This window comes from Homarus americanus, unplaced genomic scaffold (genome assembly GCF_018991925.1).
Source record: "Homarus americanus isolate GMGI-L3 unplaced genomic scaffold, GMGI_Hamer_2.0 scaffold367, whole genome shotgun sequence".
Lineage (NCBI taxonomy): Eukaryota > Metazoa > Arthropoda > Malacostraca > Decapoda > Nephropidae > Homarus > Homarus americanus.
In genome coordinates this window covers 7,934,343-7,951,081 of record NW_024743709.1, presented here as the reverse complement: position 1 = coordinate 7,951,081, position 16,739 = coordinate 7,934,343, and the positions used below count along the sequence as shown (strand labels likewise).

The following is a 16,739-nucleotide window of genomic DNA, read 5'->3' as shown; positions in this document are numbered from 1 at the left end:
AAGTACTATGAATCAACCTCAAGAGTACGAAAACTAACATTTTATCCCCTTGAGTACGATAATTTAAGTTCGGCAATAACGGACTCTACTTTAGGTGCGATCTCGTGTGTGTGTGTGTGTGTGTGTGTGTGTGTGTGTGTGTCAACCACCCCCCTACCCCCTCACACACACACACACACACACACACACACACACATCGTAAAATCATGCAAAAATGCCAAACACGAGAGACAGGTAGTTTCGAACCAGTGGTCCTCTTTGTCACTGTTTGACCATCTGTTCCCCATCACCAGACTAATTGGCAGTCGTGTAGTGCTCTCCATCTACAGCAGGCAACAGTAGATGCTAGTAGATTAGGGCTAAGCTAGTAAACAATGATGTTCTACCCCTTGGATTGAGATGTTGGTAAATTAGTGGATTAATAGTGTAGATTTTAGTAGATTAGGGGGTAGATGTTGGGGGATTGCTGGTAGATGCTGGTAGATTAGGGGTAGATGTTGGGAGATTGCTGGTAGATGCTGGTAGATTAGGGGTAGACGTTGATAGATTAAACAAGGCTGATATACAAGATGCTCACACACACACACACACACACACACACACACACACATACACACACACACACACACACACACACACAGAGTGGTATTTTGAGGCCAGGGACTAAACGCTGACGTCATCTGTTACCAACGTGGCCACTCCCCACACCACCTCCATCACCCCCCGCATAGTCCAGGGTCCTCTATTATCATTCTCCAGAGCCACTAATATGCTCCAGGGGCCCTATTATCATGCTCCAGGGCCTCTAATACTGCTACAGGGCCCCTAATATGTGCTCCATGTCCCTAATTGTCCTCCTGGTTCCCTATTATGCTCCTGGGCCTCCTAATATGTACCAGAGCCCTTAATATACTCCCTGGCCCCAATTAAGCTCCGGGGACCCTATTATGTTCTAGGGCCTCCTAATATGTTCTAGGGCCTCCTAATATGTTCCAGGGCCCCTATATGCTCTAGGGGCACCTTTTGTGTTACAGGGGCCCCTAGTATGCTTCGGGAGCCTTATTATGCTACATCGGCCCCTGTTATGTACTAGAGCCTCCTAATGTGTTCCAGGGGCCTCCTAATATGTTCCCGGGGCCCCTATTATGCTCCACAGTCCCTATTATGCTCCAGAATCCCTATTATGCTCCAGAGTCCCTTTTATGCTCCAGGGGCCCTATTATGCTCCATGGTCCCATTGATAAGATTATTACTTCACTAAACAATTGTTATATTCTGTCAGATATCTACTAGGTCTATCCCTGTGTTCTACTGTGGGTGTTCCCTGTCCACAACCAGGCACCAATATCTACTTTCTTTGTCTTCCCGTTCCTTAAGCCACCCGCACCTCCCTACCAAATTTCATCTCTCTTTTTTCAAAACAATGCAATTACCTAAGGAACATACAGACGCACCCAGGATGTATTTTATATATAGATTGGTTAATATCTGTTTTTGTTTTGAATAGAAAAAAAAGTCAGAGTAATTATGTGTTAAAATTACAATCCCTTCACCTACACGATCTTAAATACAGTACATGATGACAAATGTGTCCAGGGAATATTGTCCACTTGTGTTGTTATTATTAATATTATTATTATTATTATTATTATTATTATTATTATTATTATTATTATTATTATTATTATTGTTTTATTATTTTATTATTATTATTACTATTATCATTATTATTATTATTATTATCGTTGTTGTTGTTGGTGTTGGTGTTGTTGTTGTTGTTGTTGTTGTTGTTGTATACAGTATGTGTACACTGTTAAATACACAATAATGAATTAAACAGTATACACACACACACACACACACACACACACACACACACACACACACACACACACACATGAAAAACGAAGACAACTGTAGAGTCAGGTGGCAGGAGTGTACCCACACCTTGAACTTTGACAGTGTTGGAGGCTCTGTTGGTGATGTTTCCACACCTGTACACCCTTGTTGACAGTGTTGGAGGCTCTGTTGGTGTAGTGTTGGTGTTGTGTTTTCGTATGCCCATCATATAACCTAACCTAACCTCATTCTACCTTAATCGAACTTAACTTAATCTAACCATAACTTGATTATGAAGGTGAGGTCGAAGTGTTTAACTGAATTTACCTAAAAACACAATATTTTTTTTTGGGGGGGTCAGGTTGTTGTGATACTTTGAGGTCAGTTGCTTCAATGTAAAAACAACACAAAAACTATCTTTACAGTTTGGTGTGAGACAATATGACACAGCGGTCGAAGGATTTTGACAACCCTACTGAGACAACGGGAGTCACAGTGTTCATTTTGCATTTCATCAGACCACACCGTACAGATACTTTTTTGGCTGTGTGTATGTCGGTTGGAATTCATTGTCTTACATGGTGAGTTATTCTTGTGAGAGGCAGCTAGTTTATTCTTGTGAGAGGCAGCCAGTTTATTCTTGTGAGAGGCAGCCAGTTTATTCTTGTGAGAGGCAGCCAGTTTATTCTTGTGAGAGGCAGCCAGTTTATTCTTGTGAGAGGCAGCCAGTTTATTCTTGTGAGAGGCAGCCAGTTTATTCTTGTGAGAGGCAGCCAGTTTATTCTTGTGAGAGATGGTTTATTCTTGTGAGAGGCAGCCAGTTTATTCTTGTGAGAGGCAGCCAGTTTATTCTTGTGAGAGGCAGCCAGTTTATTCTTGTGAGAGGCAGCCAGTTTATTCTTGTGAGAGGCAGCCAGTTAAGAGAAATTAATAATAGCAATAATTCGGACCACCTGAAGATAAGTCTCCCTTAGCTTATTTTACCTCATGATTAAACAATTTAAACTTTACCTGGATGTTGACACCAATTACCGCTTCCTCTTGACAGCTAAACAGTGATGATGTGTCAATTTATATGTCTGTCACCAACACTACCACCTGTACCAACTGTCTGTCCTGGCCATAGTGCGTCACTACCACCTGCACCAGCTGTCCCGTCTACACAACACCTGAGCACCACACACACCACCTGAGCACCACACACACCTGAGCACCACACACACCACCCTGAGCACCACACACACACCTCACCTGAGCACCACACACTCTCACCTGAGTACTACACACCACACACACACTACTCTACACACACAGCAGCTCACTTGAGTATTTCACACACACACACCTGAGCACACACACACACACTACACACACACTACCTGAGCACTACACACACACTACCTGAGCACTCACACATTTCACTCTGAGCACTACACACACACAGCCTGAGCACCACACACACTACCTACACACCTCACACACATTGAGTACCTCACACACACACACCTGAGCACCACACACACACACCTGAGCACCACACACACCACCTGAGCACCACTCACCTCGTATCCTTGAAGGTGGTGCGTTTCTAACTGGGCTCGCGGCCAGTCCACTGACGTCACCATTAGCCTGGATAAGAACGTTTAGTCAAGTGTTGAAGTATGACGTCAGTGTTGGTGTGGATGAGCCCTGAAGTGGTGGAGAAGTGATGATATGGTGTTGGAGATGCGTCGACACTTATTAACAAGTGTTGGTGGGGATTTAATACTTACCATCACGTTTTGGGGATACGAGTGTGTTGGTGGAGTGTTGGAGTGCTGGTAAGGCGATGGAGGCGTGTTGGTGAAGTGTTGGAGGCTAAATTACCCTCAACTCTTAAGGCCACATATAGCCACCTCATTCAGGTTCTCTCCCAAATGTAATAATATGACCTACCAATAGTTGACCTAATGATGACCCCCTCGAACTGTGTGTCCAGGTCAGGTCACGTACCGGAATCTGTGTGACCACTTCTGGGTCACTGAGGTCGAGAGACTTCACAGACAGACAGACAGACAGACAGACAATGAGACAAATAATAAACTCTCTCTCGGCCTTGTGTTAGGTCGTTCCGTCAACTTCCCGTCTGGCTCAGCTCTCACTGGGCGGAAGTGGCCAATCCAGTCTGTGCTGACGGCGGTGCTGACAAGTGCTGACGGCGGTAAAGACAAGTGCTGACGGACGTGTTGCTCGGTGTTGCTGGGTCATACTAGGTGTTGCTGGGTCATACTAGGTGTTGCTGGGTCATACTAGGTGTTGCTGGGTCATACTAAGTGCTGCTGAATGATACTATGTGTTGCTGGGTGATACTAGGTGTTGCTGTGTGTTCCTAGGTGTTGCTGGGTGTTATTATGTGTTGCTAGGTGATACTAGGTGTTACTGGGTGATGCTAGGATTTGCTGGATCATATTGGGTGTTACTGTGTGGTGTTGGGTGTTGCTGGATCATATTGGGTGTTACTGTGTGGTGGTGGGTGTTGCTGGTCATCTTGGGTGTTACTGGGTGGTGCTAGGATTTGCTGGATCATATTGGGTGTTACTGTGTGGTGTTGGGTGTTGCTGGATCATATTGGGTGTTACTGTGTGGTGTTGGGTGTTGCTGGGTCATATTGGGTGTTACTGTGTGGTGCTGGGTGTTGCTGGGTCATATTGGGTGTTACTGTGTGGTGCTGGGTGTTGCTGGGTCATATTGGGTGTTACTGTGTAATTGGTGGGTGTTCACTAGGTCATATTAGATGTTACTGTGTGGTGTTAGGTATTACTGGAGTCATATTAGGTGTTACTGTGTGGTGGTGGAGTGTGCTAGATCATCTTAGATGTTACTGTGTGGTGCTGGGTGTTCACTGGGTCATATTAGGTGTTACTGTGTGGTGGTGGATGTTAACTGGAGTCATATTAGTGTTACTGTGTGGTGGTGGAGTGTGCTGGAGTCATGATATGGGTGTTACTGTGTGGTGCTGGGTGTTACTGAATCATCTTGGCGGTGCTGGGCGGTCGCTGGGTGGTGCTGGGTACACCCAGCGGTGCTGGGCGGTGCTGGGTGGTGCTGGGTACCAACGGTGCTAGGCGGTGCTGGGTGGTGCTGGGTGCAGCGGTGCTAGGTGGTGCTGGGTGTCTGGGTGCGGCGGTGCTGGCGGTGCCTGGGTGGTGCTGGGTGCTAGGCGGTGCTGGGTGGTGCTAGGTGTGCTGGTGTTGCGGCGGTGCTAGGCGGTGCTTGGTGGTGCTGGGTGTTACTTGGCGGTGCTAGGCGGTGCTGGGTGGTGCTGGTAATAGAGTAAGACGTGCTGAATATAACCTTAGTAATTTTAGCCTAATGTCTATAATGATGAACTGTGTGATTGTGGTGTTGTTGAGTTATTACTATTATTAGTGGTGGTGTTTACTGTTCTTATTTTATTATTGTTATTGGTGTTTTATTTTGTTATTGTTTGTTATTGCTTACATTATTATTATTATTATTATTATTAGTAGTAGTAGTAGTAGTAGTAGTAGTAGTAGTAGTAGTAGTAGTAGTATTGTTATCGAAACACTAGTGCCCAACACTTGGCAGGAGTTAACCTGGTAGCCCCCCTCCCCCCAACCCCGGACAGTCAACCACGAGGGCCCGGCCCGGCCAGGCCAGGCCAGGCCAGGCTGGGCCGGACCGGGCCGGCCCGGCCTGGCCTGGCCGGTGAGCCGCCACTTGTCTTCATAACTCCAGGCTATTTTAGTCCGTGAAGGCCGGAATGCGCAGCTAAAATATATTGAATAGTCGCCCTCCGTGGGTGGACCGGGCTGATACTGCCAATGGCGGCCGGGCTCTCACCCTCCATCATCTTACGGTCGCTTTATACTGACAAACGTCTTGTAAGAGTGGAACTTTATCTTCAGCCGAGGCGTGTTGTGTAGGAGAGAGGTGAGGAGGTGCTGGTAATAGGTAATGGAGATATATAACAGGCGGAGAGGTGTTAAATCATTGAGGGTGTTTTAGGCAGGGAAGTTGGTAACACTGGCGGACGGGCGGCTGGGCAGCGGGTCGCTGCTTTACTATGTCAAGGTAAATTGTATTATTGCCAAATTTGTGATATTTCCTCCAGGCTGCACACCACTTTCCCGCCTCATAGGTTTTATGGTACATCGTTTATTTGTTTTGTTTTAATGAGTTGTATATTGTGTGAGTTTGTGAGAGTGTGAAGGACAAGTAATACAGAAGGTGTTGTCACAGGGTTACTCGCCACCTTAACTTGGTAACACTGAAGACTCGGGGGTTGCTGCAGGATCTCACCCAGCAAGACGACCACTGTTACAGAAATACCACGAACATCATTGATATATTATTAATTTTATTTTCTTAAGCACACGACCATAACCTACACTTATCCTAACCTCACGCCGCTAGGATTAGTTCTGGGGTAGCTTAGGGTAACTGAGGTTAGTTAATGTCACTGTGAATAACAAATATGAGAGTAGTTTTCATGTTCGTGGTAATTTTATGAACATTTATGGTTTTATTCACTGCCCCCCCCCCCTAAACAGAAGTGGTTGTTTTTTACCCCTAACTTACAACGCCTTGCATTAGTTACTACAATGAATTACCTGTTTTAAGTATCTACACTGTAATTTTGTAAGTAATAAGTAACTATACATTACCAACACGCAGTCCTATACACTTACTCGTGCCACACATCATTATTAACTACTTAAAAGTATTGGCGTATTGTTAAGTATCGAATATTGTAAGTAATTAGGTACTTATATTTTCTCAACATACACAACTTTACACTTAACTTACATTCCATTATCTACTTAAGTAAATTACCTCTGTTAAGTAATTAATTGTGTTAGTACTTGTGATAATTATTCTTCACTTATATTGTCTTCACCTGACCAGCTCTTAATTACAGGTGAGGAGGGTGAGAAATGAGGAGAGTGAGTAAGATATGACAGGTGGGGAGAGTGAAAGGTGAAGAAAGTGAGAGGGTGAGGATAATGAGTATGAGATGTGATGAAAGTGAGAGTGTGAGAATGAGTGTGTGAGAGGTGACAGGTGGAGAGAGTGAGTGCATGGGGGGTGAAGAAAGAGGTGCGAAAGGTGAGGAAAGTGAGAGGGTGAAAAGTGAGGAAAGTAAGTCTAAGAGGTGAGGAAAAGGAGAGTGTCTTCTTCATGACAGAGTTTATTCACTCTGGCAACACTAGAACTACAGTACGTTAATTGAAGTTTGGCTTAACTTAAGTTAGTTTTTTTTACGGGATTAGCCCACCAGGCCACAGGTCAATGACCCACATCAGGGCCTGGGGGCGAAAATATACTGATAATAATAATGATAATGATAATAATAATGATAATAATAATAATAATAATAATAATAATAATAATAATGATAATAATAATAATAATAATGATAATAATAATAATAATAATAATAATAATAATAATAATAATAATAATAATAATAATAATAATAATAAACAAGATCAATAGTAAGAGAAACAATTGAGACCCAACAATTGTGTGTAAATGAGGCAGAAAGTTAGATCAGCAACCTAGAACTTGGTCACAATTTTCGTGATGCCATATGGGTAGGTTAGGCGAGGTTAGGCTAGGTGAAATTAAATTAGGTGAGAGTAGGTTAAGTTAGGTTAAGCTAAGTGACGTTGGTTAGGTGAAGTTATATTAGGTGAGAGTAGGTTAGGTTAGGTTAGCGTGTATAATCAGCAGGTGAACTTAGGGGTGTAGTTTGTTAGACATATTTGTTTACTCCTATCGTATGCCTGGAAAAGGTAAAAGACCCGTTACAGCATTTTGACTTCTTGGTACAGCATACTTACATTCGTTACAGCATTTCGTCTTCTTTTACAGCATACTGAACTTTGCTACAGAATTTTGAGTTCTTGATACAGAATACTAATCTTCGTTACAGCATTTTGACTTCTTGGTACAGCATACTTACATTCGTTACAGCATTTTTATCCCAGTTATGACATAGGCCCTACTGACCCCTATTAACGGCATTACTAAATGACCTGTTACATCATTATGACCCCTGTTTCAGCATTATGACTCTTGTTACAGCATTATAACTCTTATTACAGCATTATGACCCCTATTACAGCATTATAAATCTTGATACAGTACTATTACCTTTGTTACAGAATTATGACCCATGTTACAGCAATAAAACTTGTTACAGAAATGTGACTTGTTACAGCATTGACCCCGTAATTACAGCATTGACCCCCTAATTACAGCATTCTGACTCGTTACAGCATTGACCTAATTACAGCATTATGACCTCCTAATTAGAGCATTATGACTCTCGTTACAGCATTATGACCCCCTAATTACAGCATTATAACCCTCTAATTTCATCATTGTGACCTCCTAATTACAGCATTATGTCTCTCGTTACAGCATGAGTGGTACCCGGAGAGCCGCGATGCTGCTGCCGCTTTTGCCTCTGCTGCTTCTGGCGGCATTGCTGAGGCCGGCGAACTGTTGCGAGTACCAGGCCGTAGACTCCCGCCATACCATGTGTAGCTTCCGTCCTGGACAGTGTTCCGGCAAGACCCTCTTGCGTGAGTACCCTGTCTGCCTGTCCGCCTGTCTGTCTGTCTTTTCTTGTCTGTTTTCACTTTCTATCTTTTCTCTCTCTTTCTTCACTTGTCTGCTCTTCCTTTCTCTTCTCGTCTCTCTCTCTCTCTTTGTCAGGTAGCAACAGCATATTCAGAATTTTCTACCCTGTAAACTAGTTCATGATTTCGCCACCAGAGAGAGAGAGAGAGAGAGAGAGAGAGAGAGAGAGAGAGAGAGGGTGTTTCTCAGACTCTTCTCTCATAAACCTTGGCCTCCTCCTCATCTACCTCACTGTTATGTATATTTATATTATCATTGGTCTGTGTTCTTCTCTGTTCTTTCTTCAAGCTTTAAGAACTGATGAAGAACATAGATGTGTGAGGTTCAATAGCATATGTTATTGTAATCATATAAGGGTTTAAGTCATAGTACTCAAGGGGTTCTAGTACTCAAGGGACTAGGTTATAGTACTCAAGGGGTTAGGTTATTGTACTCAATGGATTAGGTTATAGTACTGGAGGGGTTAGGTTATAGTACTCAAGGGATTAGGTTATAGTACTCAAGGGGTTAGGTTATTGTACTCAATGGATTAGGTTATAGTACTGGAGGGGTTAGGTTATAGTACTCAAGGGATTAGGTTATTGTACTCAAGGGGTTAGGTTAAGGTACTCAAGGGAATAGGTTATGGTACTAAAGGGGTTAAGTCACAGTACTCAAAGACTGTAAGCGTCGTTGTCTACGGGTTAAGACGTCGTACTCGAATGGTTAAGACGTCGTACTCGAATGGTTAAGACGTCGTACTCTAAGGGTCAAGACGTTGTACTCTACGGGTTAAGACGTCGTACTCTATGGGTTAAGACGTCGTACTCTACGGGTTAAGACGTCGTACTCTACGGGTTAAGACGTCGTACTCTACGGGTTAAGACGTCGTACTCTAAAGCTAAGACGTCGTACTCTCGGGTTAAGACGTCGTACTCTAAAGGCTAAGACGTCGTACTCTACGGGTTAAGACGTCGTACTCACAGGTTAAGACGTCGTAATCTACGGGTTAAGACGTCGTACTCACCGGGTTAAGACGTCGTACTCTCCGAGTTAAGACGTCGTACTCTACGGGTTAAGACGTCGTACTCTGAGTTAAGACGTCGTACTCTAAAGGCTAAGACGTCGTACTCTATGGGTTAAGACGTCGTACTCTACGGGTTAGACGTCGTACTCTACGGGTTAAGACGTCATACTCTACGGGTTAAACGTCGTACTCTCCGGGTTAAGACGTCATACTCTGAGTTAAGACGTCGTACTCTACGGGTTAAGACGTCGTACTCTACGGGTTAAGACGTCGTACTCTAATGGTTAAGACGTCGTACTCTCCGGGTTAAGACGTACCTCTAAAGCTAAGACGTCGTACTCTACGGGTTAAGACGTCGTACTCTGAGTTAAGACGTCGTACTCTACGGGTTAAGACGTCGTACTCTGAGTTAAGACGTCGTACTCTACGGGTTAAGACGTCGTACTCTCGGGTTAAGACGTCGTACTCTACGGGTTAAGACGTCGTACTCTCTGGTTAAGACGTCGTACTCTAATGGTTAAGACGTCGTACTCTACAGGGTTAAGACGTCGTACTCTACGGGTTAAGTCGTATCTCTAATGGTTAAGACGTCGTACTCTGGGTTAAGACGTCGTAATCTACGGGTTAAGACATCGTACTCTAAGGGGTTAAGACGTCGTACTCTAATGGTTAAGACGTCGTACTCTATGGGTTAAGACGTCGTACTCTACAGGTTAAGACATCGTACTCTAAGGGGTTAAGACGTCGTACTCTAATGGTTAAGACGTCGTACTCTACGGGTTAAGACGTCGTACTCTGAGTTAAGACGTCGTACTCTACGGGTTAAGACGTCGTACTCAATGGTTAGAAGTCGTAATCTACGGGTTAAGACGTCGTACTCTACGGGTTAAGACGTCGTACTCTACGGGTTAAGACGTCGTACTTCGGTTAGACGTCGTACTCTACGGGTTAAGACGTCGTACTCTGGGTTAAGACGTCGTACTCTGGTAAGACGTCGTACTCTAATGGTTAAGACTTCGTACTCTACGGGTTAAGACGTCGTACTCTACGGGTTAAGACGTCATTACTCGGGTTAAGACGTCGTACTCTACGGGTTAAGACGTCTTACTCTCACGAGTTTAAACGTCGTACTCTACGGGTTAAGACGTCGTACTCTGGTTAAGACGTCGTACTCTACGGGTTAAGACGTCGTACTCTACGGTTAAGACGTCATACTCTACGGGTTAAGACGTCATACTCTACGGGTTAAGACGTCGTACTCTCTGGGTTAAGACGTCGTACTCTCCGGGTTAAGACGTCGTACTCTCACGGGTTAAGACGTCATACTCTACGGGTTAAGACGTCATACTCTACGGGTTAAGACGTCATACTCTACAGGTTAAGATGTGCTCTATAAGGTTAAGACGTCGTACTCTACGGGTTAAGACGTCGTACTCTACGGGTTAAGACGTCATACTCTACGGGTTAAGACGTCGTACTCTACGGGTTAAGAGTTTATCACTATTTTCAGCTTATTAATATTCAGTTGAGTGACACAGAATATTATGATGAATAAGATTTTACTCATTGTGCCTGTTAATATTAGCATCCCGTTGAGTAAGAGTTAACCTAACGTATTGTTTTATGGTGTGTGGGTGGGTGGGTGTGTAATAATAATAATAATAATAATAATAATAATGATAATAATAATAATAATAATAATAAACGGTTTATTAAGAGAATTGTGCCGGTGGCTGAAAATATACACTTACATTTGATTTAGACATAATGATATAATATGCATTGAATACATTTACAGGGCTGTACAGTACATAAATCAGGCGTTGTGTGTGTGTGTGTGTGTGTGTGTGTGTGTGTGTGTGTGTGGACGCAAAAGAAATCATCACTGCAAAAATATAATCGGTAAAACTTTAATGTTTGTTACACAGCTGACCATACTAATGATGACCTTTGTGAGTATAATGCATGTACCACGACACTACCCTCAGGTGTACCACGACACTACCCTCAGGTGTACCACGACACTACCCAGGTACACACCGTCCGACTCCCGTAACACCACCACCCCCCGCACCCAGGTCCACGACACACCGGTGCCACAACCCTCAGGTGTACCACGACACTACCTCAGGTGTACCACAACACTACCCCAGGTGTGCCACGACACTACCCCAGGTGTACCACGACACTACCCTCAGGTGTACCACGACACTACCCTCGGGTGTACCACAAGACTACCCAGGTGTACCACGACACACCCTCAGGTGTACCGACACTACCCCAGGTGTCCACGACACTACCTCAGGTGTACCACGACCTACCCCAGGTGTACCACAACACACCCCAGGTGTACCACGACACTACCCCAGGTGTACCACGACACTACCCCAGGTGTACCACGACACTACCCCAGGTGTACCACGACACTACCCTCAGGTGTACCACGACACTACCCTCAGGTGTACCACGACACTACCCTCAGGTGTACCACGACACTACCCCAGGTGTACCACGACACTACCCTCAGGTGTACCACGACACTACCCTCAGGTGTACCACGACACTACCCTCAGGTGTACCACGACACTACCCCAGGTGTACCCGACACTACCCTCAGGTCACGACACTACCAGGTGTACCACGACACTACCCTCAGGTGTACCACGACACTACCCTCAGGTGTACCACGACACCCTCAGGTGTACCACGACACTACCCCACCACTCCCATCCACGAACTCCCAGGTGTACCACACCCCTCAGGTGCACGACACTACCCCAGGTGACCACACTACCCCGGTGTCCACGACACTACCCCGGGTGTCCACAAGACTACCCTCAGGTGTCCACGACACTACCCTCAGGTGTACCACAAACCCCAGGTTCCACGACACTACCCAGGTCACACCAGTGTCCAGACACACCCGGTGTACCACAAGACTACCCCGCCGCCCTCACACACAGGTGTACCACGACACTACCCTCAGGTGTACCACGACACTACCCCAGGTGTCCACAACACTACCCTCAGGTGTCCACGACACCCCGGGTGTACCACAAGACCCCCAGGTGTACCACAACACCCCGTGACCCACTACCCTCAGGTGCCACAACACTACCCTCGGTGTACCACGACACTACCTCGGTGTACCACAAGACTACCCCAGGTGTACCACAACACTACCCTCAGGTGTACCACGACACTACCCTCGGGTGTACCACAAGACTACCCCAGGTGTACCACAACACTACCCTCGGGTGTACCAGCACAAGGGAAGAGGTGGTGGATGGCGTGGGCAGGTGTACCGTCACACACCAATACACCTCAATGGGTGGCTCAGGTCACGGAGCCAACACCCTCCTGAACAACCACCAGCCTCTGAGGGGGAGAAGCGTCTCTATGTAAAGCTGTGACAGAGGCAATAATGGCGCGCCCATCACCAGGTCAAGCTTGAAAGTGGTGCAGCTTATTGAGAATTACTGCTGGGCCAATACCTATTAACGGGAAGGTAGGGGGGAGTCATTAGTACCCACAATTAGGAACCACTTGTCCATTGACTAAATTACACCCCTCCCCCACAACCCCTAATTACCTCATTATAATACATACATATATATATATATATATATATATATATATATATATATATATATATATATATATATATATATATATATATATATATATATATATAAAAGAAAGTGTGTGTGTGTGTGTGTGTGTGTGTATGTAGTATGTATAAAATATATTGTGTTACGAAATATGAATAAATTATGGTTACTAAATTTAATAATACGCATGTTAGTGTTTAGTTTTCCTGGTGTCAGGGAGTGTCTGGTGTCAGGGAGTGTCTGGTGTCGTGCTGTGTCTGGTGTCAGGGGAGTGTCTGAGTGGTCAGGGAGTGTCTGGTGTGGTGCTGTGTCTGGTGTCAGGGAGTGTCTGGTGTCAGGGAGTGTCTGGTGTCGTGGAGTGTGTCCAGTGTGTCATGAGTTGGGTGGTGTCGTAGGGTGGCTGATGTCATGAGGTGGCTGGTGTTGTGGGGAGGTGTGCCATGTGTGGTTGGGGTGACCGGTGTGTCATGGGGTGGCTGTACATTTTCATCAGCTTAAGAGGCGAAATGTTTCTGACAGACAAATATGAGCTGTTGTAGCCACACTCTCTCGCTGTGTTCATAATAATTAATATAAAAAAATGGCGTGTGTGTGTGTGTGTGTGTGTGTGTGTGTGTGTTGAATACTAGATGTACACACACACACACCTATACCCGTGATTTATGGTGTTTGTCGCTTTTGACATTAAAATGAGGGAAACAGAGGAACGAGAAAGTGGGACGCTGGAGAGATAGTGAGACACGGGAGATGGTGAGAGATGAGAGATAGTGAGACACGGGAGATGGTGAGATATGAGAGATAGTGAGACACGGGAGATGGTGAGATATGAGAGATAGTGAGACACGGGAGATAGTGAGACACGGGAGATGGTGAGAGATGAGAGATAGTGAGACACGGGAGATGGTGAGACACGGGAGATGGTGAGAGATGAGAGATAGTGAGACACGGGAGATGGTGAGATATGAGAGATATTGAGGAGACAGTAACTTAGCCAACAAGAGAGATACGATATAAGCAACAGTTGTCTCCTGGGACCCCCAACTCATCTAGGACCACAAGGGTTTCATTCATCGTACTCAGGGGGTTAAGTCATTGTACTCAAGGGTTAATTTATCGTACTCAATGGGTGAAGTCATTGTATTCAAGGATTTGCTATCTTACTCGAGGGGTTATCATTGTACTTAAGGTGGTGATGTCTGTCTGTCTGTCTGTCTGTCTGTCTGTCTGTCGTGTTAACCAGAGTGAATACACCCCCATAATAACTGTCCCGCTTCGTGTCCTGTCGTCTCTGTGTGCCTTAGCTTATTATCCAGACAAGTATTACAGACACGGGCCTTGAAGACAAATGTGTGTGTGTGTGTTTACAAGAGCAAGTGCATCTGTCGTCACTTTGAGCCCACAAGACGCGTCGCTTCAGGTCATACTCGAGCATCTAGTGTGACGAGTACTACTTTAAACCTCCACTTAGCTTGGTAAACATTGACTTTATTTGTTTAATTCTCTAGCCTTTATAGCACAGCTCATTAAGGCTACATTGTCACTACCTCTTATCTGGCTCCTGGATCTATCTGACACACACACACACGGGCTGGTTTTCATCCCTGTGTGTGTTTTGCTTCCTATTCTTCGTTTTCTTCACTACTTAAGATGATTGTCTTCCTTACAGCTCGTGTCATCAACTGTTGAATGATATTTATAACCTGTTGTCTGCTGTAGAAAACAGACTCGATGAACGGTGCTTAAGAGACTTGTGATGTTTTGTTTATCGTAGAAAACTTATGAAAAAGTGGCAGTAAGGAAATTGGTGGTGGTGGTGAGAGTGGTGATAGTGGTGGTGAGAGTGGTGATAGTGGTGGTGGTGACAGTCAGAAATTGTAGTGGTGGTGGTGTTGATGTTAGTGGTGGTGGTAGATGGAGAAGCAGGTGAGTAGACCTCAGGTAACCTACCACCAGTCACGCACTGGACACACACTCACCTTCACCTACCCCCTCTTCCTAACCTCTCCTCTCCCCATGAATCTCCCCAGCATATTATTTTCCACCATAAGCCCCTCCCTCATCTCCTCTCTCCCTCCATCCCTTCTCAGCATCACTTACTCCAACACTCGCTCCTCCTCCTCCACCAACGCTCTTCCCACTCCCTCGATATTAACCCTAAAAATACTGGAGTCTACAAATACCGCCATTTTGTCGGTGAGAGTTGGATGTGTAATGATGGGTTTTATGTGTGGAGGGAATTCCTTCACATTACAGTATTTCCACACATATATTCCGTTGTGCGTCAGACTCGGAGAAGGTGAGATCCCAAGAGAACTGATGTCACCACTATTGTATATTACATTATGATCAGACTATTATTTTTGTGGGTACCGAGAAAATTGTCCATCTTGTGTGTATATCTTGGGATTTCTCGTCATTTTTTTCCCCACTTTTATGTGACTTTATAGTTGTTGTTGTGAGGGGCGCCTTCACCTCGCTCACAGCTACAGTAAGGTTACAGAAGTATTTTGGGGAAGTATGTAACTTTGTGGGCAGTAATCCACCTTGTAGGGTCTTTGTTTATTACACTTTCAGCTATACAAACACTATGTGGAACTCCCTGCCACACAGTGTTCTTCCTAATTACCTTGGGAAGATAGGAAGTGACCTAGGAAGGGTAGGGAGTCACCTGAGGAGGGTAGGGAGTCACCTAGGGTAGGGTAGGGAGTCACGTGGGGAAGGTTATGGAATTACCTGTGCGGCTCACTACTAATTAGAGACAAGAGGCCCACCACTGCCCCTGGCCACTATTACCTTCACCTGGCCGACCCACCCACCCAAGAACACCTGTCAGCCCCCACCCCCCAGGAAGCCCAGGTATATAGGGCAACACCCCTCCCTCCCCCCTCTCCACCCCCCAAACAAGACTAACATTAGAGTAACCCTTTCATGTTATTGCTATTATTATATTTTATTATTATTATTATTATTTTTGTTGTTGTTACCTGGTAGACTTTCACAGGTAGGTCAGGGTGCACAGAACAACTTCAGGTACAACAGGTAGCTAACAGAAACGGAGACAAGTAACAAAAGACTGAATGATAAGGGATATTGTAAGATAAAGGGGAAGTTAGATGAATAAAAGAGATGATGATGGAAAATAGTGAATTAGGGTGTAGTAACAATGTTGGTTTAGGACAACTGAGAGTCTGGTCACTGAAGAGGATATTTCACAGCCACAACCACAGCTCACAACCACAGCCTCAACCACTGCCACTCTCACAACCGAAACCACAGCCCACAGCTCACAACCACAGCTCACCCTAACCTCAACCCGCCTCTACAGCCGAAACCACAACCACTCACAGCTCACAACCACAGCTCACATCCACAACCTCAACCACAGCCACTCTCACAACCACAACCCGAAACCACAACCACTCACAGCTCACAACCACAGCTCACGGTTACACTTATATGTCTGGCTGGACTGGACTCTCGCGGAAAGAGCTCCACTGAAAACAGACGCTGGGGATAAATATCTTTTAATAATCACAAATTTGCCATAGAAGCTTAGGCGTACTGTAGGTCTTCATCCACCAGACCACAACTAGAGGTATGTAGCCACAAGTGGATTGCTATGGCGAGTGGAT

The 16,739-nt window shown here is 45.1% G+C and overlaps 1 protein-coding gene across 1 annotated transcript in view; it reads left to right on the top strand.

The window, feature by feature from the left end:
- Nucleotides 1–16,739, top strand: part of LOC121877277 (venom allergen 5.01-like) — a 115,526-nt gene that overhangs the window by 59,514 nt on the left and 39,273 nt on the right. The window contains exon 3 of the mRNA XM_042382955.1: nucleotides 8,269–8,432. Coding sequence (XP_042238889.1) covers nucleotides 8,270–8,432 — 163 coding nt within the window. The 5' untranslated portion in view covers nucleotide 8,269. The remainder of the gene's footprint in view (nucleotides 1–8,268; nucleotides 8,433–16,739) is intronic.